Here is a 25,081-nt window from a genome sequence, read left to right on the forward strand (position 1 = left end):
TTGGGGTTAGAAGAACTGTTGAAAGCCTCTAAGTGCCATCTGAAAATTTCTTCTAGAATGGTCATTTTTATCAAGCTTGTATATTTAAGTTCAGTCATTTCACTTAATAATTAATTAATATTAATTAATAGGCAATTTTCATTGCCATTTAAGTGAAATTATTGAACTTAAATATACGAGCTTGATAAAAATGATCATTCTAGAAGAACATTTCAGATGGCACTTAGAGGCTTTTGCATCTGAACTATATATATATATATATATATATATATATATATATATATATATATATATATACATATATATATATATATATATATATATATATATATATATATATATATATATATATATATATATACATAAGAGACATAAAATGCAAGACATAAACATGTATTGCATAGCAAATATGACCCAGAATACTGTTTAAATGCTTATCATAATGTGTTTGATTTGGCATGTTATTTTTTTTAAATAGTAAACCATTTACAATATTCGGTATAACTGATCAGCATGTAGTATGCAGTACATTAGTACTTCATTGCCTTTGCCTCAGTGGCCTCTGCCTCTGGGAAAGCTTGGGTTGAACTCAACACATGTGATAAATATTAGTGATTCTTTGTATCGACAAAGAACTCTTTCTAGATGTAAAGAACTTATAAAAATATCTTGTGCGTGCTGTTGTGTACCACCAGCTGGAGTGTGGAGGACTGGGGTGTGTGCAGTCGCAGCTGTGGATCTGGAGAGCAGATCAGACAGGTGCGCTGTCTTCAGAAAACAGGCCCTGATCAGGTGGACACAGTGACTGATGACCAATGTGCACAACCACCGCCGTCTCGCAGACAGACCTGCAACACACACACCTGCCCACCGGTCTGGAGCACTGGACCCTGGTCTCAGGTTAGTGATCACTCACACTACTCTGTGGCAATCAACAATGCATCATATGTCTACATAGGCAACAACCTTCCTATGTAAAGTTACAAATGCTCTACATAACAAAAAATTGCTAAGCTAATGGTAAATATTGTGTAAAATATTGAAGAATTTTTTCAAATAAAAGCTATTATTTTCAGGGTCAGTTTGACCCGAAGACATTTTTGAGTTGTCAGAAATACTGGTTACCCTAGGATTTGTTCTTGTAGTTGTGTGACTATTTCTCATTTAGGGTCATGAGCATGCTTGCAAAGTTTCGATGCTCTGTGATGTGGAATGTGTGTACGGAGTATACAAATACGGTGTATTTATTACAGTCTCGTATTATCGTTTACGATAATCTCGATCTGCGTCACACATCATATTTGGATTTTACTATACACGCAACCCCTGACAGAACACAAGACCCAAAAGACAAGATTTATCTGTGAATATTAACATGGACATCCCCGCTGTCCACCTCCTCCTGCTGGAACAGAGGGATCACTCCCTCGAGGATTGAGGAGGACTGGATATGTTGAGTAGATGCTGGTGCAGTGTGACTCACCTTTTCCCATCAGCCTCGCTGACAAGGAAAACGTTAGACCCGTTTGCAATGGAGCCAGAGCCCACCGCTGAATTGAAGCTGAGCCCACCACGAAGATCGAGCCAGCTGTTTTCGTCCCAGAACCCGAGCCCAACACGAAGTCTGTACAGGTGTGCAAGCCGGCAACAACGTGCATCACGGAGGGAATTTTAGTGCAGTTTGAAGGGAATGAATTAGAGCCCCGCCCACACTCCCAAGACTTAGGTGCGTACACAATGCTGGGTCTCAACGGAACTGTTATTTTGTGAGCTAGATGAGGTAATCTCTGGTCTTCAGTCACAACTGTTCCCATCCAGTTCCAAGTCATCTCACTCATCGCTGGATATGGCCAGTTCCAAGTTGTCACTGGTTGAGCCCAGCTCCAAGTAATCGTTGGTTGGGCCCAGCTCCAAGTTGTCTTCTTTGTCCAACACCAAGTATTCATCGTCCGGGGCTTCTCGGTCATCAGCTCCACCTTGGCCTGTGGATCCCTCATCTCCACCTCTAGCCTCTGGGCCCCAGACTCCACCTCGGCCCTCTAGCCTGTCGGCTTCGCCTTGGTTTCGACGCTCCCCCGGCTACATCGTCTACTGCCTTCTCTCAGGCACCATCGGGCTCCCTCATCCCTCTGGCTCCACCTTGGTCTGTCACTCTGGCTCTGACTCAGACTTCCAAGTCAGCAGTTGCACCTCGACCCTCCACCTCTCTGGCTCCGGCGGGCTCCTCCTTCCCTCCAGTTCCACCATTGTCATCACTCCCACTCCCACCAAGCCCACGCCTCCACATCGGTCATGCCCACCTGCAGCTCCACCGTGGCCCTGTGTCGTCCTGGGTCTTCGGCTCTGCCTGGGTCTCCACCTTCACAGTCTCCACCTCAGTCAGTCATCTCCCTGGTTCCACCCAGCCTGTCTATCATGGCTCGACTATGGCTCCTCCCTCCATCACCAGCCAGCAGAACATAAAAAAAAAAAAACCTTTAATTCTACAGTTAAATCTTCACTGAGGAACATTGTCTTACATTATGGGTGAATCTTTTTCCCAGTGTTCTCGTAAATGTGGCAAGGGAATGATGAAGAGAGCAGTGGCGTGTGTGAGCAGTGACTCCATGGACCTTTATCCTGTCATGGCTCTGGGTCATCCTCCTGCTCCTCCTGTCTCTGCTCTTGTTTGTTCTGTCTTCGCCCTGGCTCCTCCCACCACCGTCTCCTCTCTGGCCGTCGTCTCTTTGGTGTCTTCCTCTGCCTGCTACTCATCCTCCTACAGAGCCCCCTCTCTCCCTCTTAGGCTGGATGGTTACAGCGCAAGGATGCGCTTTCTTGGGGACTCTTCTTGGTTTTTATTAGTCTCTTAGTAAAGTCTTATATTATCATTTATTCTTTGGATTTTTCTATACACACAACCCCTGACACTCTGAAGGTATAAACATTTATGCATTTTGCAGATGCTTTTATTAGAAGAAATGTTTTTTTTAAGATCATACATGTGAATTTTGCTAAGAATCGGACTCTTAGCCCCATGCTTCAAGAAGTTGTTGTTTTTCCCTCATTTTTTTTTATTTATTTTTTTACAAATGAATAAATTAACACCTTTTCAGAGTTTTAAATGAAAGACTTCAGTTCCTATCAGTAGCCTAATAAAAAACATAAAAGTGGGTTACCTCATAAGGGTCAACATGGCTTGCTGTGAATAGTGTATTTTGACAATTGCATCCGTAACTGAACACTTTAACTTTGTGCAAAGCTGCATCACCAGCCAGCAGAACATAAAAAAAAAAAAACCTTTAATTCTACAGTTAAATCTTCACTGAGGAACATTGTCTTACATTATGGGTGAATCTTTTTCCCAGTGTTCTCGTAAATGTGGCAAGGGAATGATGAAGAGAGCAGTGGCGTGTGTGAGCAGTGACTCCAGTTCTTACACCCGCGTGCTGCCGGACGCTTCATGTGCCGCTCTGCCTAAACCCAGCAGCCAAGAGACCTGCATGATCAAACGCTGCCACAAACAACGCAAGGCCCAGTGGTTCGTCTCCACCTGGCAAACGGTACAACCCTCAGCAGGAGACTTGCACTGCATTGTGATAGAGTGGGGTGATGTGGAGTAGTGATTAATCCTATATTTAAAGTAACCAAATGGTTTTGAGTTCAAACCCCAGGGGTGATGCATGAACTTTTACCATTATGAGGCAGACATTTAAAGGAATAGTTAACTCAGAGTGACATTTTCATTATTTACTCACCCTCATGTCTGGTTTTCTGATATATTAATTAATTATGACATAATACAATTTTGGAGTGAACTGTTCCTTTAACCCTGCTCTGCTCCAGATATATTGTCCTTGTAATATGAGTACTTTAAGTCCCTTTGGGTAAAAGCATCTGATAACCCTTGTGTAAAAAAATTAACTTTATAAAAAAAAAAGAAAGGTACTTATACGAAACAATATACTTTAAAGGATTATACTTAAGTGTTAACTGAATGTAATGTTTTCGGACACTTAAATGAATATTTATTGCAATCAAATTAATGTTTATTGTTGAAAATGTATATTCAATTTATATTTATTAAAGGGTAAAACTATTTTGTAACAAATTTTGTATTTATGTAACAAAACTATTTGTCTTTGTTACACATCACATGTACTTAGTAATTTGACTAACCTTAAACCAAACCCTAACCCTATAATCAGTACACGGTAAAAAAAAAAGAAGAAGATTTTAGTAAACAAAAATGTATTTACTGTTTTTATCAAATTGATTTGTCCAATGTATATGAAATGACAAAAAATCTCAAAAACTCAAAAAGCCTGTGAAAAAAAATTAACTAAATATTGATTTGAGATGTTACATGTACATGTTAATTGATATTACTCAGTACATAAATGTATAATCACACTGTAACTAAGGCACCTTCTCTGCTACAGTGTAATTATACATTTAAGTACTGAGTAATATTAATTAACTGCATGTACTTACTATCGGGTTAGGGTAGGATTAGGGTTTGGTTTAGGTTTAGTTGCATGTAATTATGCCTAATTTATAGTTATTACTATAGTAAATAAATGCAACGTGTTACAAGGACACATTAAAATAAAGTGTTACCAAAAGATTATTTAAACATGATTTAAAATGTACTTTAAAGTAAAACTGTACTTAAGTGTGTTGAGAAAATTTTTTTCATAAAAGTATGCACTCTTTAAGTTCATTTGGCCTTATATTTTTCATTAATATTATATTATATATTTTTTATATATATACAGTATATATTTGTAAGATTTGAAAGTACACTACAAGTGCACATGCAGTACAATTAAGCACATGTGTTTGGGTTGAATTAGGTCTGTGATATTCTCTCTTTCTCTCTGCAGTGTTCGGTGTCATGTGGAAAGGGGCTTCAGCTGCGTGTTGTGAAGTGCGCAGAGAAGGATGTGGCAGGAAAATATAGAGAACTGTCACCCAAAAAGTGTCAGAATGTCCCCAAACCCTCCACGGAGCTCCAGAGAACCTGCGTCCTGCCAGACTGTCCCGTCCTCTCTCCTCACAGCAGACCAGACTGGTACTCCTCACCGTGGTCCCAGGCAGGTCTTCCACCACACATCATGAGCTCAGCAGGAAGAGTTGGATGCTTGATTTTGATCTTGTCTTGCCGTGTTTTGTGTTTGTCTGCAGTGTACGGTGTCGTGTGGTGGAGGGGTTCAGGTGCGCTCAGTGCAGTGTCTTGTTCATGGGCGTCCCTCCTCTGGGTGTGTCTTGCAGATGAAGCCAGTGATGTCCCAGGCCTGTAACACTGCATTCTGCCCCCAGCCAGAGAAGAAAGGTCTGTCTATGATATTATTTGAGTTATGCAATAAAATTATTTTGAGGAAAAAGTTTATTATTATGCATAATATTATTATGCATGTCAGTAAATTATAATAATAATTGATTAATATCAGGATATTTTTTGTAGTTAATGTGATTAAAATGTTTAATTTACTGATTATATATGAAGACTTCAGATGCAAAAGCCTCTAAGTGCCATCTGAAATTTTCTTCTAAAATTTGTATTTTTATCAAGCTTGCATATTTAATTTCAGTAATTTCACTTTAATGACAATTAATAGGTCATTTTCTTTGCCATTAAAGTGAAATAACTGAACATAAAAATTATCATTCTAGAAGGAAACTTCAAATGGCACTTAGAGGCTTTTGCATCTGAACTCTTCATATGTATATATATATGTACTATTTAAGTACTCAAATTTCTAAAACTAGAATTAAAATAAATTAAATCTAAAAAAACGATTACGAACATACATAAAATTACTAAACTTAAAAATAAAAATAAACAAATAAAAGCTGATTTACAATATTAGTTTATAGTATGTATATAAATGACACATTTGCACATATTTGTTGTCTTATTTGTTGACAAATTAATTATATTAATTAAGGAATATAATAGTGTCCAAAACCCTTTATTCTGGGTTTGTGTACATTTTGACCATTTTATTTCCTATTTGGAAAGAAAGAACGTGAAAGAAAAAGACAACTTGTAGTAACTAACTCTATAGTACTGTAAGTATACAGTATGTAGTTAATAAATATTACTCAGTTACATTGTAGCCTACTTAATCAAATTAGTACTGTCACCATAAAATAAAGGGTTACACTTTATTTTACGGTGTCATTGTTACAGTGTAATTATATATTTAAGTACTGAGTAATATTAATTAAGTGCATGTACTTATTATAGAGTTAGGGTAGGATTAGGGTTTGGTTGAGGGTTAGTTGCATGTAATTATGCATAATTAACTGTTAATACTATTGTAAGTACATGTTACATGTGTAACAAGGACACTGTAAAATAAAGTGTTACCAAATAAAGTGTAACCCAACTTTTTTTCTGTCGCTTTGTTTAGTTTACCCAAAAATGAAAGTCAAGCACCCTCATGTCGTTATAAGACTTTCGCCACTTTTCATCTTCGAAGCACTAATGAAGATCTTTTTGGTGAAATCTGAGAGCTTTCTGTCCCTCCATTGACAGCTACGCAACTACCACTTTGACGCTTTAAAAAAACTAATCCATATGAATTGAGCAGTTTAGTCCAAATCTTCTGAAGAGACACGATCACTTTATATGCTGAACAGATTTAATTTAGGCTTTTATTCACATATAAACATTCATCAATGCACAGATTAAATATGATAAACTAAGGCTCAAGCATGTTCGCTTGACGTTCAAGAACCAATGAGGTTCATTCTCACGTGTTACGCATCACGTTTGAGCTTCCGCAAGAATGTTTATGGTCACTTATTAATGTTTATATGTGAATAAAAGCCTAAATTAAATATTTTCATATAAAGTGAACGAGTCTCTTCACAAAATTTGGATTTAACTGCTCTGGACTAAAGTCTTAAGGGTTTGAAACAACATGAGGGTGGGTAATTGATGACAATTTTTGGGTGAACTCACCCTTTAACAAAGTTTGGCTCGATATCTCCTTTTTACACATGTGGGCGGCCCCTTTCATCCGATTGGTCGTAACGTCTTTTCCTTTCTCGTTATTCCTTTTCAAATAGAAAATGAAATACTCAAAATGTACAGAAACCTTGCTGGAATTGGCTATTCTGTTTTTTTATTTTTTTTATTAGGCTGAATAAGACATTTATCTTGCTACATTGTAACATCAATGTCTCCCTGTGCAGATGTGATCTGTAAAGATCATTTCAACTGGTGTTATCTGGTGCCTCAGCACGGCGTTTGCAACCACAAGTTCTATGGGAAGCAATGCTGCAAGTCCTGCTCACACACAAAACCGTGAGAACTTCTGCTCTAGATGTTTGACCGTGACCTTCTGAGCCCTCGCAGGAGCAGAGTGATGCCCGCTCTAGTGCTGTGTTGAACATGTACTGAACAAAGACATTATTAAGGACTCAAAGTGGCTTGTTTGTCTGGGACTTCAGTGGAGAATGACACGGCCTGCTGATGACGGCGAGACTGCAAGCGTGTCTGCAGGAAATGACATCATCGACAAAGCCCTATGGAGGGGATACCGTGTCAGTGAGGGTGTGAGGACCCCTTTCATTGTGTTTCTCACAACTTCAAATGATCAGGAACAAAAAATATCAGAATGCTTTGCGTCCAGATATAGACTAGACTGATTCCATGTGGTAAAATACATTCATAATCTCATGTGAAACACATAAACTGGCTTAATGCGTTTTATGGTGGCAGCAGAAAGAATATGGCGTCATGTAGTAGAGCTACATTCATTTTTGGTGCTATATGTTGATATTAATGGCAGCCGAGCAGCTGATACATAACAGAGGTTATAAATTAACATGAAAATGAATTAGTGCTTTTGTATGATTGATATTAATTTTCTTATTTATTAACAGTACTGAAATATACCAGAATGATATTCTGCTGTAATATTGTCGTATATTGCTTTTATTTTCCTGTTTAACTTTGGGTATAGTTGCACAATTGGTATTTTTGTATGTTTTATCGTGCTTTCACAGTACTGTTTCGTATTTGGGGTTTATTATTTTCGAGGAAAACAAAATGCAAATTAAACTAATGGGCATGAATTTAATGAACTGTAAGAAGTGTTGCATTTAAAGAAGTCAGCTCTCCTCGTGGGATGTTTTTAGCAACCACACGACTGCCAAGAACTCTAAATCTGTCCTTGGTCTGATGAAGAGAAATGCACATGAAAGGCTCCGGCATTTCACATATGGGTTTTTGCATCGCACAAATTACTTCCATCATTTACAATATTTGCATTTGTTGTACAACAGCAGTAGATGAATGTAATCGCTCATCCACAATGAATGTTATTCTGAAGAGTGGACGGAGGATTTGTTATAAATGGCAGTCCTTATTAAACGTGGCACGTGTCATATTGCCATCACATTAGAGGCTGTGTTGTCTTTCTCTCTTGGCCGTAGGAAGCAGATATGTAGATCGCTCGTGATCCGGCTTTGCTAGCGCTGAGTCAGAGCTTTTTCTTGTTCTTCATATGCACTATTGTTTCCAGATGGAGTCAGACGAGGCCACTGGAGCGCATTCAGGAACTAATATGACTTGTGAGCTTTTCACCGACTTTTAACGCACAGCTCTGTGAAGACTTTAGCAGAAAACACATACATCACTTCATGTTATTAATGTCTCAAGACATTCGGTAAGACTTAAACCATGTTTTAGTCTTTTGAAAGTTTAGATGAATGTTCAGAATATGGAGCTGCTGAGGCAAGAACAACTGCTGCTATCACTCAAGAGCAGGGTTAGTGATCGGCACAAACCATTAACACTACCTATCGGACCTATAAAACCACACCGTTTGTGCTACAGACATGAGGTGTGCTGTTACTTTTTAAAGCATTCTGAATTATTAAAGTGTTGATGATGGAAAATGATCTCAGTTTACTTAAAGTGTTGTTAAATAAGTACAATTTAACCACAAGGAACAACTTTCATGATTCCTGTTCTGTGTAGCAGGAGAGCATGCTCATTTCCAGAAATCAAGCACTCAAAACCCCCTATCTCAGTGGTTAGGGGGTCTTAATTCTTGACAGGATCACAAAAAAAAAAAATAATAATAAAAAAATCAGTTCTTAAAACTTGTGGCATCTTTAAATGAAATTATTGTATGTTTGATTATAATTGTTTTCCATTTAATAATAATAATAATACATTTTATTTATATTGCGCTTTTCTTGTACCCAAAGCGCTACGAGTATAGTACAAAAATGCATTAAAAATACATTAAAAAAAATGCAACAAGAGGTATAATACAATATGCATCCAGTGTCAGCAATTAAGACACAAACACCATCTTAAAAAGATGGGTTTTTAACTGTTTCTTAAAACTTGTTAATGTTGGGGCATTCCTAACAGTTAAAGAAAGTGCATTCCACAACCTGGGGGCTGCCACAGAGAAAGCTCTTACAGAAACTGGGAGTGTCATACCACATAGCAACATGTTAAACACACTATAGCAACAGCATAGCAACACCCTATCATTGTGGTGGCAGGTTCTGTATGCGCAATCATGTTCACAGTTTCTTCTGTGAATTTAAAATGTAGTTATTGTTTATTATTATCACAAAGAAGAAAAGAACACATCAAAACAAATTTCAATGGAGTATGGGGTCACCCGGTGGGTATTTTTGGTACAGTACTTATCTGACTGTCATCAATTTGTAGCAGTAAATGAGTAAAAGAGGTATATCGATCACAATGGAGTACCACAAGGCTCAGAACAAGGCTGTTGCCTTTCCTCCTGTACTTGCTACCCTTGGGAGATATCATTAGGAAACATTGTGTTAGTTTCCCCTGTTATGCTGATGATACTCAGCTCAAGATTTCTTTGCGGTCTGATGAAACATACCAATTCACAAAACTAACGGAATGCATTTATTGATGTAAAAATTTGATGACTAGTAATTTACTACTTCTAAATTCTGACAAACAAGGTTTTAATTATTGGAACAAAAACGTCTGCATGTAATAACCTAGTATACTGTCCTTAACTTTTGATGGCTGCTCTTTCAAGTGTTCGTCGTCAGTGAGGAGGGTGTGATCTTTGATAGCAGTCTTTCATTTGAAATAATTTCTAACAATTGGAAAGTCACATTTTTCCATCTTACAAATATATCTAAATTATGACATGTGCTTTCATTGACATATGCGGAACAGTTTGCTAATGCGTTCATGACCGCAAGGCTTATTTAAAAGCTCTACTGGGTGGTTGCCCTGCACACTTAATAAACAAACTCCAGCTGGTCCAAAACACAGCAGCTAGAGTTCTTACTAGAACCAGGAAGTATGACCATATTAGCCCGAATCTGTCAACACTGCATTGGCTCCCTGTTAATCATTTTACATGCATACATTTTAAAATCTTAATAATTACTTATAAAGCCCTGAATGGTTTAGCTCCTCAGCACTTATAGCATTATAGTCCTTCACGCCCACCGTGATTTAAAAAATCTGGCCGGTTGATAATACCTACAATTTCAAAATCGACTGTGGGCATTAGATCCTCTTCCTATTTAGCCCACAAACTCTGGAACAGTCTTCCTAGTGTTGTATGGGAGGCAGACACACTCTGTCAGTTTAATCTAGATTTACAACCCATCTCCTTCACCTGGCATACACAACACACTTTTACATTTCAATAATTTCAAATCCCTTAAAGGATTGTTATGCTGCATAAATTAGGTCAATAGGAACCAGGAACACTTCCCATTACATTTGATGTACTTGTTACATCGTAAGAGGAATGACATCAACGCTAACATTAGTCTGTCTGTGTCATTCTTATCCTGAGGTTACCGCAGTCAGACGGATCCGGTCCGTATCCAGACCAGATGGTGAATGTGCACCCAGAGACAACCACAGCAGCCCTGAATGTCAGCGGAGACCATGACAACTAGATGACCCTTAGAGACAAATCGTCTGTGAAGACCTTGTCAACTAGAAATCATGAGAAGTCCTCTGACCCTATGGCTAGCTTCAACTTCTCCTCCCTCCATATGCCCGCGTGATGTAACACAATCCTCAACCATAAGGAACTGGATGAAATATTCGGAATGATATCAATACACAATCTGACTTGTGATGCAGCCTGGAATTAAACCACACCATGCTCGTTCGTGTGGCCAGAGGAGAAGTGGCCCACCGACTATAGCCTGATTTCTCCCAAGGTTTTTGTCTCCTTTTTTTTTTTGTCATACGATGGAGTTTGGGTTACTTGCCACTATAACCTTTTGGCTTTCTTAGTTGTGGACACTTAATATTCAGCAATATTATTGACTTAAACACACTGTTGCATAACTGTTGCGAAAACGATGTTTTCTCCAGAGCTGCTTTAGGCCTATAGATTAATTTTATTCCATAATTTACTTTACACAGTTATTGAACTGAACTAAATCAACACTGAACTGATTCCAGCTGAATAATTCTTTTTTACAATTGTCTTTTTATAGCTGCTTTACAGAAGAATTGAATTCTATCAGTGTATCATTGTTTCTGCAAAGCTGCTTTGAAACTATCTGTATTGACTTGTGAAAGTAAAACCAACAGGAGGTGGGGGCAAGTCACTTGCTGCATCCCAATTCACCTACTTATACTATACCCTAAAAGTATGTACTGTTTTTGTGAAGAAAAAGTACATAGTTTGAGTGTGTAGCAGAAAAGTAGGCAAGCTTTGGAACATACTTTGTCATAATTGTGTCTTTAACAAACTGCTTTGTTGCTTAGTTATGTGTATCCTGTCACTATTTAAACTGCCCTTTCAATCATCTGTCACAGTTAAAATCCCCCACATTCAATTGAATTTAATTTCCTACTGTTTCAGAGAGAAATGTAGTCGCACGTTGATCTGCCAGTCGAGGGTCTTTCATGCGGAAACTCTCTTCATGTGTTTGCAATTTGCATAATGATGCATTTAAAAGTTAATGACCAAACACATCTTTACAAAAGTTCACAATGCTGTTGTGGATGTGGATAACATTTAAAAAATATATATTTTCATCAGGTTAGATACGAATTATTAATCACTCATCCCCTTATTTAACGATTGGACTCGCACATCCGCTATGTTTGTAGTTTTTTCGAATTAATCGAATCCTCGTCCAACGCGCAATGGATTGTGGGTAATATTAGCTGTTAGAGTGTGCTCGGATCTGCACTTCAGATTCTAACCAGAAAAAGTAGACCATCCGGGTATCTTTGGAATACTTAATTCAACATACTATGATTTGGGACACACTAATTCTAATTTCGAATACTATTTAGGACGGATAGTATGCTAATTGGGACGCACCAATGAGTGAGACATTGAGTCATTCATTTAAATGATTCATTCAAACGTCAGATTTAGTCAGGAAGGAATCAAGCAACAGTCTTTATGGATCAGTCATTGAATCATTGACTCACCCAATTCGTTAAAAAACGCAGTGTTGATCAGAAATGCAACGGTTCTGCTGTGACTCTGTTTAGAACTATTTTCGGTGGTGGAATAGAGCAAAAACAGTCGATATTGACAACATTGTGTCTAAAATATATTAGCCTATTTTTTTATTTATTAATTTATCTATTAATTATGTTCCATGGGATAAAGTATAAAATAGTGATGATCTTCAAAGGAGGACAATTGAGCTCAAGGCTGCACCGGTAGGCAGATATGGCTAATTTGAACCGCACTGTCCGACCTAAAATGCATACCATATATGCTCTTACTCGAGAGAAATTAGAGCACAGATAACAGTTCATCCATGAGAATCAGATCCAGAAGTAGAAATGAACATGGTTACATGACAATCTCACAAACAACACAGCAGTTCAGCGAGAGTGACATAGTAGGAAGTGAATGAGAAACAGAGAGCTGATTTATGGCTGGTCAGCTGTGGCAGTGTGATGTACTCATTTGGTTCTGCATGTGTTCTTCGTCTTGGTGAAGATGATCTCACCAACCTTTTTGAATCCCTCATCAGACACGGACAATGTCAAATTAGTTCAATCCTGTGGATGTGTTTCCACCATGCATACGTTAGCATGGAACTAAACAACAACATATGGATTGGCAAGAACATTCGGTCCCACTTTATATTAAGTGGCCTTAATACCTGTGAACTTACATGGTAACTAGATGTGTACATAGTATGTAACTACAGTGTAAGTACACATTGGTACATAGTATCTACAGCTGTAATATTTGTGTAACTACACATATGTAACAACCCACGGAATGGTATGTGTAAGTACAAATGTGTAACAGGATATTGGTAACAACACTTTTTTCACTTCAGTAAGTACACATTTGTAACAGGAATTATGTAATTACATTTTGTAACAATATGTATTTACACAAGTTCCCTATGTGTATGCCATGTATTTACCACTGGCAGGACTAATGTTAAATTACAACTACAGTTTTACCTTGTGATACTAGTGTACTTACATGGTAACTCCTCGAGAACTGTCCATTCCGTGGGTTGTTACATACTGTTTGTGTAGTTACACAAATATTACAGCTGTAGATATTATGTACCAATGTGTAATTACACATGTAGTTACATACAATGTACACACTAGTTACCATGTACTGTAAGTTCACAGGTATTAGGGCCACTTAATATAAAGTGGGACCGAACATTCCTTTTAGACAAACATAGTGGCTATCCCTAACCGTTATCCTCAGGCGGCACTAACCAGTTCTGATATTTGGTTTTGCCATACAGGTGAAATATCATATCAAAAGTGTATCAGTATCCTTTGTCTGTCTAGGAACAACATTTGTATCAATTAGATTGTAAGGTTAAGGTTCACGTTGAAGCTTGAATAAAGTTCTTATCAACCTGTCATTTCCCTGTGATTTTATGGTTAGTTAGTGGTTAGGGTCAGGGTTAGTTCACCCAGCCTCTCTGCTTCCCACCGTCCACCACCATTCAGACACATACTAACACACAAATTGGCATCTTGGCAACCAAAACTGATAGGATATTAAATAGTTAACCCTAATAAAACTCTCGTCATTTACTTACTGGTTGGGAACCGTGAACAGCTTCTTATTAAAGCAACACTAAGGAAAAAATGTTACCTAAAAATAATGTTTCCAAATCATATCAGTGGTTCATCAAGTCGTAACAGGGTGAAAGGCACTTCTGGATTCGCTTTGCGGCCCTATATCTGCTATAACCACACTATACAAGTTTGCCAAACCGGGTTGCGTTTCTGTACAGGGTTTGACTACAAATTTGACTTACTTTACGTCAAGCGTTACAATAGTCATTATTTCGTTTTTCTTCGTTTCTGATGTCGCAATACATCATACTTTCATGAAATCATGCAACATATACTCTACCTTGTCTGTGGACATCGTTCATTCCAAAGCCGGTGCTGGATAAACAGTGAGTGTGCGTGGGACAGCTGCGGGCGGCGAACAGCGGTAATGGACAATTCCGCTTCCAACCTGTAGGGCGACCGAAGAGGAAAAGTTCCTTAGTGTTGCTTTAAAGGAGCCGTATGTAAGATTGTGGCCAAAATTGGTACTGCAATCACTTTCAAATGACTGTAGAGCGGTGTATTCCCCCCCCCCCCCCCCCCCCCCCCCCCCCCGACTCGAGGTTGCCAGATAGGCTGCAGGATCCAGCAGGAACGTAGGCTGCTACGTAGCTGTGGTAACTAGAGCAGAGCTGGCAACCCCGATGCCGAAACACTACTGACTTCGTGATTGGTAGATAGGTGGAGGGTGGCGCTTCAGGCCAAAACACAAGATGACAACATCAACATCAACATCAGTTGAGGGCTGCAACTTCACTTTTTAAATGACAATATCCTGTTCTCAGTGATATAAGTATTTGAAATGAACATGATTTCTTAATGTCTAGTGACATATCAGGGCCATTTTATGATTAATTGAAATACATTTCTTACATACAGTTCCTTTAAGAAAATAACACATCCATGAATTCCCTGAATACACTATACTACTCAGTACTCAATGTGTTATTGAGCCGTTGCTCTCTATCAACTAACTAGCATTATACTATTTAAAAAAAAAGTAAGGTTATACTTTACAATAAGATCTCATTTGTTAACATTAGTTTATGTAATAACTAACATGAACTAACAATGAGGAATGTATTTTACAGCGTTTATTAACCTTTGTAAATGTTAGTTAATAAAAACGTTCATGTTCATGTTAGTTCACAGTGCATTAATAATAACAGATACACTGTTTGATCTTAAAAATGTTTTGTAAATGCTGAGATTAACATTAACTAAGATTAATAAATGCTGTAGAAGTATTATTCATTGATAGGTCATGTTAACTAATGAAACCTAATGGTATAATGTTACCCTTTTTATATAAAGGCAATTTCTAAAGCCCATTTTTTTATGCAATTTTGGTTGGTGAAAAAGATTTACTTTAAAGCTACACTGTGTAGGATTTTCTCCCATCTAGCGGTGAAATTACCTACTGAATATTACTTTCTAACCCTTCCCATTCCGAGGGCGTTTTAACTCCTACGGTGGCCGTATTATTTCAAATCCAGTGGCGTAACTTTGTTTTAAAAAGTGGGTGGGACAGGTGGGGTGGGGGTTGCTAATAAAATGCTAAATCAGATATATGTACAATAACATTACTGTCACGATTCATGTCTGTGTTCCCCTGTCTCATTCTGTGTTTAGCAGTTCCCCGTTATGTTGATTAGTTTTCCCAGGTGTTTTTCATTAGCCACGCCCCCTTGTTATCTTGTTTAGCTGGTCTGTCTGTGTATTTAAGCCCTGTGTCTTGTTTCAGTCTTTGTGAGTTCTTAATGTTGTATGTTCCTGTTCCTGAGTCTCTGTCTGAGTTTATTATCTTTTGAGTTTGTTTAATAAAACCTGCTGCAATTGGATCCTGCTTCTGCATCTGCTTCAGCCGTTAGCGTAACAGAAGAACTCACCATTTATGGATCCAGCAGTACGCATCCTGCAAGATGTATTGGGATCGGCTCACGGCGATAGTGAGGGAAAGCCACGATTTGTTAGAGCTTACTGAGAAAATTTGTGAGCTAGCTACAAACTGTGATCTGAGTGATGAAACTTTAAAAACAGGTTATATAATCGGAGCCGGATGCGTCGATCCTCGACCACTCCCCGATTTCTCGGGGCTGGACTGGAGAGAAGCAGTTGCCATCTGCTGGGAGAGTTTTACTCCCAAGTATGCCCTACATTCACCCAGCCCAGCCAAACCTGCTCACACTGTCAGCCCAGGCAAACCCACATTACCACTCCCTGCTGAGCCCAGAGCACGAAAACTTATTTCAGACAGTGCTGATCTGGCGTCTAAAGTGTTTGACCCCGCTTGGATATCCGTCCGGGGAGCTCGCAGGTCTGCTCCACGTTCCACCAAAACCACCGAACCAGTCATTTGCCCAGACGAGAGCCTGCACTTCACGCCAGTCCAACCGAGCCTGCACTTCACGTCAGTCCTGCCGAGCCAGAGCTTCACGTCAGTCCTGCCGAGCCAGAGCTTCACGTCAGTCCTGTCGAGCTTCACGTCAGTCCTGCCGAGCCAGAGCTTCACGTCAGTCCTGCCGAGCCAGAGCGTCACGTCAGTCCTGCCGAGCCAGAGCGTCACGTCAGTCCTGCCGAGCCAGAGCGTCACGTCAGTCCTGCCGAGCCAGAGCGTCTGAATTTACTTGTGCAGAGTCACACACACAGTTAATTAAATATTCATTAATTGTTTGGATAGTGACAGTATGAACAACAACAGTGACACTGTGTTGAGTGCAGTGCTTGGAGGGAGTGTAATAAAGTAAACTGCAACAGAATAGTCTGGAAGGAAGGATTACAATCGATTTTTATTGAGAAACAGAATTATTTCAAGTGTGTTGGGGTAACACACTTATTTAAAAAATGCCAGTGCCAGCTGGTATAAATGAGGATACTGATGCTTCTGTTGAGCCCAGACAGGGGAGGATTCCCTCTTTCTTGCTGTCTCCATTACCAGGAAAAAGGAAGAGTCACAAAAAGCAAACAAATCCAAAAGGACAATCCAAATAAAAAAATCCAGAGCAATCCAAATAATCTTATCCAGTTAACATAACAAGACTATAATATAGCTAAGCCTACTATAATTAATAATAACAATATACTATAACTATTCTAACCTGATAATGTAATAATATACAGCCCTAACACATATATGACACAATAACAACAATGACAATGATAGTTATTTAACTCTCTGACTCTTTAACACTACTACATCTGCTTTTTACTAGTGCTGACAACACACACAAGGTGGCGCGAGTTTCGAACCGCCTTTTATCCAGAAGTGACACTCAGACCGAACCGATGACGTATCCACACAAACCGAGGCCTCGTTTGTCATCAGTCACGTGATTTTCACGTTAACAACACAAGCCTCGAATCACGGCTTCATCTGGCACGCCCATTTTTTCTCGACACAAGCTCCGACGCCTCGGTTCAAATGTCACATCACTAGCAGTAGGTCCCGCGATGAGACCATGGAGGCCGCACCGCCATGGTCTCCTGAACTACCGGCTCCGCCCTGGCCGCCCCGAAGGGTCGTCTCCTCCCTGGCCGCCCGAAGGGTCGTCTCCTCCCTGGCCGCCTCAAGGGTCCTCTCCTCCCTGGCCGCCTGAAGGGTCGTCTCCTCCCTGGCCGCCTGAAGGGTCCTCTCCTCCCTGGCCGCCTGAAGGGTCGCCTGCGCAGCCTGCGCAGCCCTGGTCCCCTGCGCTGCCTGATCCGCCCTGGTCGCCTGAGCTGCCTGCTCCACCCTGGTCGCCTGCGCTGCCTGCTCCGCCCTGGTCGCCTGCGCTGCCTGCTCCGCCCTGGTCGCCTGCACTGCCCGCTCCGCCCTGGTTGCCTGCACAGCCTGATCTGCCCTGGCCTCCTGTCCTGCCGCAGTCTCCAGGCCCTCTGCCGCTCCACGGGCCTGGCCCTCCATCCCGCCCCCGGGTCCGCCTCCTTTCCACCACCCTCCTGAACTATTGTTTTGTTTTGAGGGGCGTCAGAAGCCGCCCATAGAGGGGGGGCTATGTCACGATTCATGTCTGTGTTCCCCTGTCTCATTCTATGTTTAGCAGTTCCCCGTTATGTTGATTAGTTTTCACAGGTGTTTTTCATTAGCCACGCCCCCTTGTTATCTTGTTTAGCTGGTCTGTCTGTGTATTTAAGCCCTGTACCTTAAGCCTTTCAGTCTTTGTGAGTTCTTAATGTTGTATGTTCCTGTTCCTGAGTCTCTGTCTGAGTTTATTATCTTTTGAGTTTGTTTAATAAAACCTTCTGCAATTGGATCCTGCTTCTGCATCTGCTTCAGCCGTTAGCGTAACAATTACGATGTCCAGCCATCGATTTAAATAGTAGGCTACATGGGATTTAATTTGTCGTTTAATGAGATGTATCCTATGTTGTTAGTGCTGAGAATTTTCGTGTCAATAATTACATAGATCTGCCTCTTTTACTAACGTATACCTTAATGGTCCAGTGGTAGAACTTTTGCAAACCGTGTCAGAGGTTTTGGGTTCTAATCCACGCTCGTATAGTTTTTTTTTTTTTTCTCTTATATATATATTTTTTCCTCATCAAAACCAATTATGTTCATCAGTGGTTGTATATCAAGCAGGGACACGTTTGTGTGCATTATGTTTTGTGATTTCACCAGAACTAATAGAGAGTATCCGCAACGGACTGAAGCGTGCGTCCGAGTGAAGACAGTGCAGCGTGTGCGCGTGCCACAAGAGAAAACACTGTATCCGCACTACTGATCGCAGCGGCAACGAGCACTTTGATCACTTGATTTAAAAAACACATTTCAGCGCTAGATCGTCTCTTATTTAAAAAACGAACTAAATGAATGCTCTGCCAGTTAACTGGAGATGTTTTATTTATTTGTAGAATTGGTACATTCGTGCCGCGAGATGTTTTAAAAAGTGGTGGGAACAATATCGACCCTGGCAAAAAGTGGTGGGGACATGTCCCACCCGTCCCACCTGCAAATTACGCCTATGTTCAAATCTGCCGGCAGTCATGACTCGCTCGTATGTATTCAAAATTGCAAATTATACACTTACGAGAATACTTAATTAGTTGGTTGAAATGATTACACATTAATGAGAATGTATAATTTTGAAAGAACAAAGTGTTTTTTCCTAAAAATCTACTCAAAATATTACACAGTGTAGCTTTAACAACTAAAACTAATTGGCACATCTTCTTCCTTCATCTGTGATGGAAAGACTATCCCTATTGATCAACCTTATTATGTTATGCATGTTCTATTTTTTATTTTACACTTTTAATTAACATTAACACCTTTCCATTTCGGTTTTGATTGTGGTGTGATTCTCTATCACAACACAGTGAATTTAATTTTGTCCTAATGTTGAGTTTGCATGTTTTATGGAGAAATTCAATTGACATAATAGTTTTTGTACTGTACAAATTGTAATTCTAACCCTACCCTGCACAGAAAACTTTCTGCATTACATTTTCAAAAAACATCACTTAGTATGACTTCAAATATTGCCATTTTTGTGGGGACATTTTGTCCCATAACTTACCTAAATCCCAGACACACACTTAGCTTACTTACACACAGAGACACTCGTTACATATGGAAAGATTTATTCAGGTAATGCACGCTCAGAGAGCTGAAAGGCCTGCCATTGGAGGTTAACATGTGCACATGCTCTGTGAAGATGATATTAATATTAATCAAACACATACTAACAACAAAGAGAGGAAACCACTCACAGCTGTTCATTTATTTCTTTGATTCAGGCTGTACATGAATAATTACATGAAAGAAAAAAAACTATAATGAAGACTACTTTTTAAAATAAAGTATTGTGTCCAATATCTCCTTTTTTTTTTTGAGAATCATGGCACATCATTGGTATTGTATTTGTATTTACTACTGAAATGTTGGTAAGGTTAGAATACTAACTGAGTCATGGCTTGCATTAGTTTAAACATGTAAAAACATGCAGGTAACAATTTTATACACAGAATTATGACAGAATTCTGGGTGCCAGTACAGACCAATGATATTTTTGTAAGACCTTGAGAACTGCTTGTTTGTTTCACTGATAGCACAAGACGTCTGCTGCCCTCATGTGACTGTCAGAGGAAAGCACAGTATACGTACTACTGGTCAGGTCAATCTCTAAAAAATTGCAATATACTGTATATATTGCAATTTTTTAGAGATTGACCTGACCAGTAGTACGTATGCTGCGTTTTCCTATGATGCGGTCTGTGTAGATAGATAGATAGATAGATAGATAGATAGATAGATAGATAGATAGATAGATAGATAGATAGATAGATAGATAGATAGATAGATAGATAGATAGATAGATAGATAGATAGATAGATAGATAGATAGATAGATAGATAGATAGATAGATAGATAGATAGACAGACAGATTTCCAATATAAATGCATTTAAAGCATTTTAATTCTTTGAAGAAAACCTCAAAATGATCCATTACTGGTCTTACAAGTTCCTTTGTTTGTCAGGGGATTCTTAAAGACATGATAGCTTTTGTTAAAAAAAAAAAAAATTATACTTGGCGGTATATTATGTACTAGATTTGTACAGTCTAGTGTTAAACTGAAGGGAAGGGGAAGACAGTAATTGCAATAGGATATAATTAATACATAAGACATTAAGGAATAATTTATATAAAGTTTTATTTACTCTCCACTGGGGGGGGAAAAATCAATAGGTCAGCTTATCTCCAGATGGCTCATTTTACCCACTTATCGTGGCCAAATTACCCCTACCCTGGGGCAAGTTGAGCCAAAAATTACAAAAATATAAATTAAAGCCTCCTCAGAGACCGGTGCCATTTTTCCCCGAGCTGAATGAGGAGTCTAGCATGGTGCTTCCCTCATTCAACCCAAGCCCATGCCTTGGGAACTCACCTCCCGTGGTCGACGGGGCAGATGAATGTGGGTATACCTAATCACATCCCGTTGCAAAGTCCATCGTGGCCCACCATTGCGTGGATAGAAATCCAATCTGTCCCTGCCCTCAAAGCCTTGTTGCACTACAGCCCATGGCGGAGAAAGAGTACATGGCGGTAGGACTCGCTGTGTCGGCCCTGCACACTCTCACCGTCGTGCAGGTGTTCCAGACCGAACTGCTGAATTCCCTGAACTAGGAGGGCCTGGACTTGGAGTCCTTGTGTAAGCTGCATCTGGTGGCAGACTTCGTCCTTCTCGCCGCTAAGAAGGTCGCACAAGGAGTTGGGCAGAGCATGGGCAGTCTAGTGGTGCTATACATCTTCATCTTTGGTTCAACTTGACTGACATACGTGACGCTGACAAGTCGCTGCAGCCTGACGCCCCCGTAAGCCCTGAAGGCCTTTTTGGAGATGGTCCCGGCTCAGCTTCTCCTACCTGAGCGACCACCCCCCTTCCCCGCTCCCCTTTCTTCCGCACATAAATACAATATAAATATATAAATTCCACAACATAAATACCCCAATAATACACTGAAATCTGGCCAATCTGGCCCCAAAATTAGCGGATGTGGTGAGACCAGATATGATGAATGAAGAACCGGAGTCAGAATTATAATAAATTAAAGAAAAGATTTAGTGAAGATAGTTTGCAGTTTCATCAGCAGAAGTCAGCTTCAAGACTCACACAGGAGTTCGTAGGCCTCCCCCCTTTACAGTTACAAAGATCACAGCAATTATACCCTACACCAAGGTCTAAGCAAATTTTCACACATGGATAGATAGGAGAGGATGTCGCCATTAGTCAAGATAGTTGTCTCTGTTGTCTCGGAGGTCAGAGAAAGGCATCTTCGGGTCTGCATGCCGAAGTGTCCCATAGCTCCTATAAAAGACCTGCACAGAACATCCAACGCACACACAAAGGCACTAGGGAATCCCAGTTTCTCCAAGGTTGAAGAGGGCCTGAGCTAACTATCTTCAGGACAAACAACCAAAACATACTGATAATACATTCCCTCCTCAGGAAGAAGTACAGATACTATTCACTTTAGTTTCTAGAGAAATACACATCGGAGAGGTACAATTTTGTAAATCAGGTGAAGTCACGTATAGTTGGACCCCTGTAACCTTAACTCGTCAGCTAGAACAGATATATAGACAACACATGTTGAGGGTCACATCAGAATGTACCTAAAAGCAGCTGGTTAACACTCACAGCAAACATATGATTAAAAGTATATTTTAATCACTCAAAGAATATAGAAGATTTATGTAGAAATGCTTATCCTTGATTATTAATCACTCATTACATATACAATGAAGCAGCAGTGGATTCCAATCCACCCCCTTCACAAGTAAGTGTCTAGCATCAACCATGAACTCTTATTAGTATTTTTAATGTTAAAAGGTATGCTAACGAATATACAAAAAAAGAAATAACAGGTAAATCGTCATTTGTTCATTCAGCCCATGCTCATTTAACAGCCACCAATCAGTGTGTATGTTTTGCCTAGAGTGCGTAAAGCCATTTAAGTACTATTTCAATTATCCCCGTTGTGTAAATTATAAAATGCGCTGAAATATGAAGAAACATAGGCCAATGGGGTTTATAAGTAAGTAGACCAGGGACACTAATCCAACAAATGAAAACTCTGCTAACCCTTCGACTTCTGATGATGCAGTTCATCTGGATGCCACATCTAGCCCAGTTGATCTCCCTCAGCTGTCTCCCAGTCTATCGTCTATTCCTACAACCAGCACAGCCGAAATCCACTGTTCAAGTGAGTGCTGCAGGGATCTTACCAGATCTAAGCAATCTATGAATCCTGCTGTACTGTGTCAAACTACAAAGACACAGGGAACCGGCTCCTCACAAAAAACAAAACAAAAAAAAGTCAGTTCAACCACAATGGTTCAAAGATTTCCCCTGGCTAACCTTATGTGAAACGCGGGGGAAACTTTACTGCATGCAGTGTCGCTTTTGCGCAATCAATGGACTGGCACTAAATAATACAATTTAACCTGCATTTGCCGTGCAAGGTTTCCATAACTGGAAACATGCTTTAATGTTATTCAGGCAACATACAAAAAAGCAAAAATCAAAGAGAATGTCTGGCTCAGTTTCAGGGTTTTGTCTCACAGCAACCTAGTGTGGCAGTACAAACTCCCGGTTAAAAGCAAAGCAGAAAGATGCTATGAAACAACTAACCTCTCCCAGCTTTCTGATGGGCCAAGACATGGCTATAGATGGTCAGAAAACTGATAACCTTTACAAGTTAATGTTGCTAAGGTCTGATGACTGCTCAGATATTAAACGCTGGCTCAGTGAGAAGAATACAGTACATGTCCCATGACAATCAATGAGATGATGAATATAATTTTACTCTATGTACTACGAACGGTTTTGTCTCCCATTCGTGAAGGCTTTAATGCAATACTCGCAGATGAAACTAAAGACATTTCCAACAAACTTGTGACTTTGCTTTGCTGGGTGGACGACATACAAAATTCAAGAGGATTTCATAGGACTTTTTGATTTGCCAAAAACCGATGCTCACACAATTTTCAGTGCAATAAATGACATTTTGATCCGCTGCAATATAATGTGTGATTTGTGCAGAAGACAGGAATACGACAGCGCAGCGAACATGTCCGGTCACTTGGCAGGCGTCGTTGCATGTTTTAAAGAGCACAATCCCACGGCTGTCAATGTACACTGTTTAGCACATTGCTTGAACTTATGCCTTCAAGATGCTGGGAAAAAATGTAAGCTGATACGAGATGCATTGGATACTGTGCAAGAAGTGACTCAAAAACGAAACCATGCATTCGAAGCATTAAAAATTAAATGAGACCCAACACTTAAAACCTAAGAACCCTCTGTCCAACGCGATGGACTGTATGCACTGCTGCAGTGAAATCAATCATCGACAACTATTCTGTTCTGGTAACCCTAATGACAGAAATCACAGAAGAATCCCATGATGAATGCGGTAGGAAAGCTGCGGGCGTTTTGGTCAACTTACAAAGATTTACCACATATTTCGGTCTGTGTCTTGGTTACATGATTTTCTCTCCAACCGAACAGTTATCCAAGACATTACAAACAACTGACATGACACTACAAGATGCTTAAACTGCAGTTGCGATCACACAAAGTTTTATTCAATGGCAAAGGTCTCATGATGCATTTCAAGCTTTTTACGTCAGTAACAGAGGCCTCCAAGGATTTGACAGATGCTCCAAGGTTGCAAAGGCAACAGAAACTTAATGAAAGACTTAATGAATTGCGAACTTGGTCGTCATTTTGACCAGAAAGACTTTAAGGTAGTGGTGGACCTGGAGAAACTCATTTTCACAGTTGCCTCTGGAGAAGAGGTGAATCTCCAGCCTTCTATAATGTCTTTGTATGCGGCAGATTCTGACTTTGAGAATTTATGTGCACAGTTGAGCATCTTGCCAGACATTATCAAGGTGTCCAGCATTCAAGATTAGAATTTCAGTAAGGGTCATCAGTGAGGCTGCATGCTGTCGCTGGTTCAAAAACATTACTATCAGAAGTGCACAAACTACTGAAACTGTTTTTCACAGTTCCTGTCACAACAGCATCAGTCTGAAAGATGATTCTCAACACTAAGACATATTAAAACATATCTACGCTCGACTATGACATAGAGGAGGCTTACTGCCTCCTCTCCTCAAACTGATGGTTGCAATCCACTGTCATTATCAAGCTCGGAAGCGTCAGGGTATATTAATATAACTTAGATTGTATTCGTCTGAAAGAAGAAAGTCAAATACACCTAGGATGGCTTAAGAATGAGTAAATCATGGGATAATTTTCATTTTGAAGTGAACTACTCCTTTAATGACTTACACACATACAGAGTTCTTGGCAAAAGTGGACATGATTGCCGTTGCAGAAGAATTCATCCAGCGTAACGAGCGACGCATACTATTTTTCGGGAAGTTTGAGGAGTGCTAAGAAAGTGAGTCTTAATATGTTTTGTTACATTTCACAAGTATTGCTTTTGTTGTTTTGCTGCTATGCATGTATAATGCAATGTGCACTGGGTTCAAATTAGGCCCACCCTTTCTTCTGATACGT

General features: G+C 39.7%; 1 protein-coding gene across 2 annotated transcripts in view; it reads left to right on the forward strand.

Annotated features, from left to right (window-relative positions):
• The window catches only part of adamts16 (ADAM metallopeptidase with thrombospondin type 1 motif, 16), an 84,943-nt gene extending 76,545 nt beyond the window's left edge, over positions 1-8,398 (forward strand). For both annotated transcript variants that reach the window (XM_082150257.1, XM_082150258.1), the window contains exons 19-23: positions 696-900; positions 3,348-3,542; positions 4,866-5,075; positions 5,167-5,314; positions 7,186-8,398. In XM_082150257.1, the coding sequence (XP_082006383.1) occupies positions 696-900; positions 3,348-3,542; positions 4,866-5,075; positions 5,167-5,314; positions 7,186-7,301 (874 nt within the window). In that variant the 3' untranslated portion in view covers positions 7,302-8,398. The remainder of the gene's footprint in view (positions 1-695; positions 901-3,347; positions 3,543-4,865; positions 5,076-5,166; positions 5,315-7,185) is intronic.
• The last annotated feature ends 16,683 nt before the right edge of the window (positions 8,399-25,081 follow it).

This window comes from Leuciscus leuciscus (assembly GCF_965113295.1).
Source record: "Leuciscus leuciscus genome assembly, chromosome: 20".
Taxonomy (NCBI): Eukaryota; Metazoa; Chordata; class Actinopteri; order Cypriniformes; family Leuciscidae; genus Leuciscus; species Leuciscus leuciscus.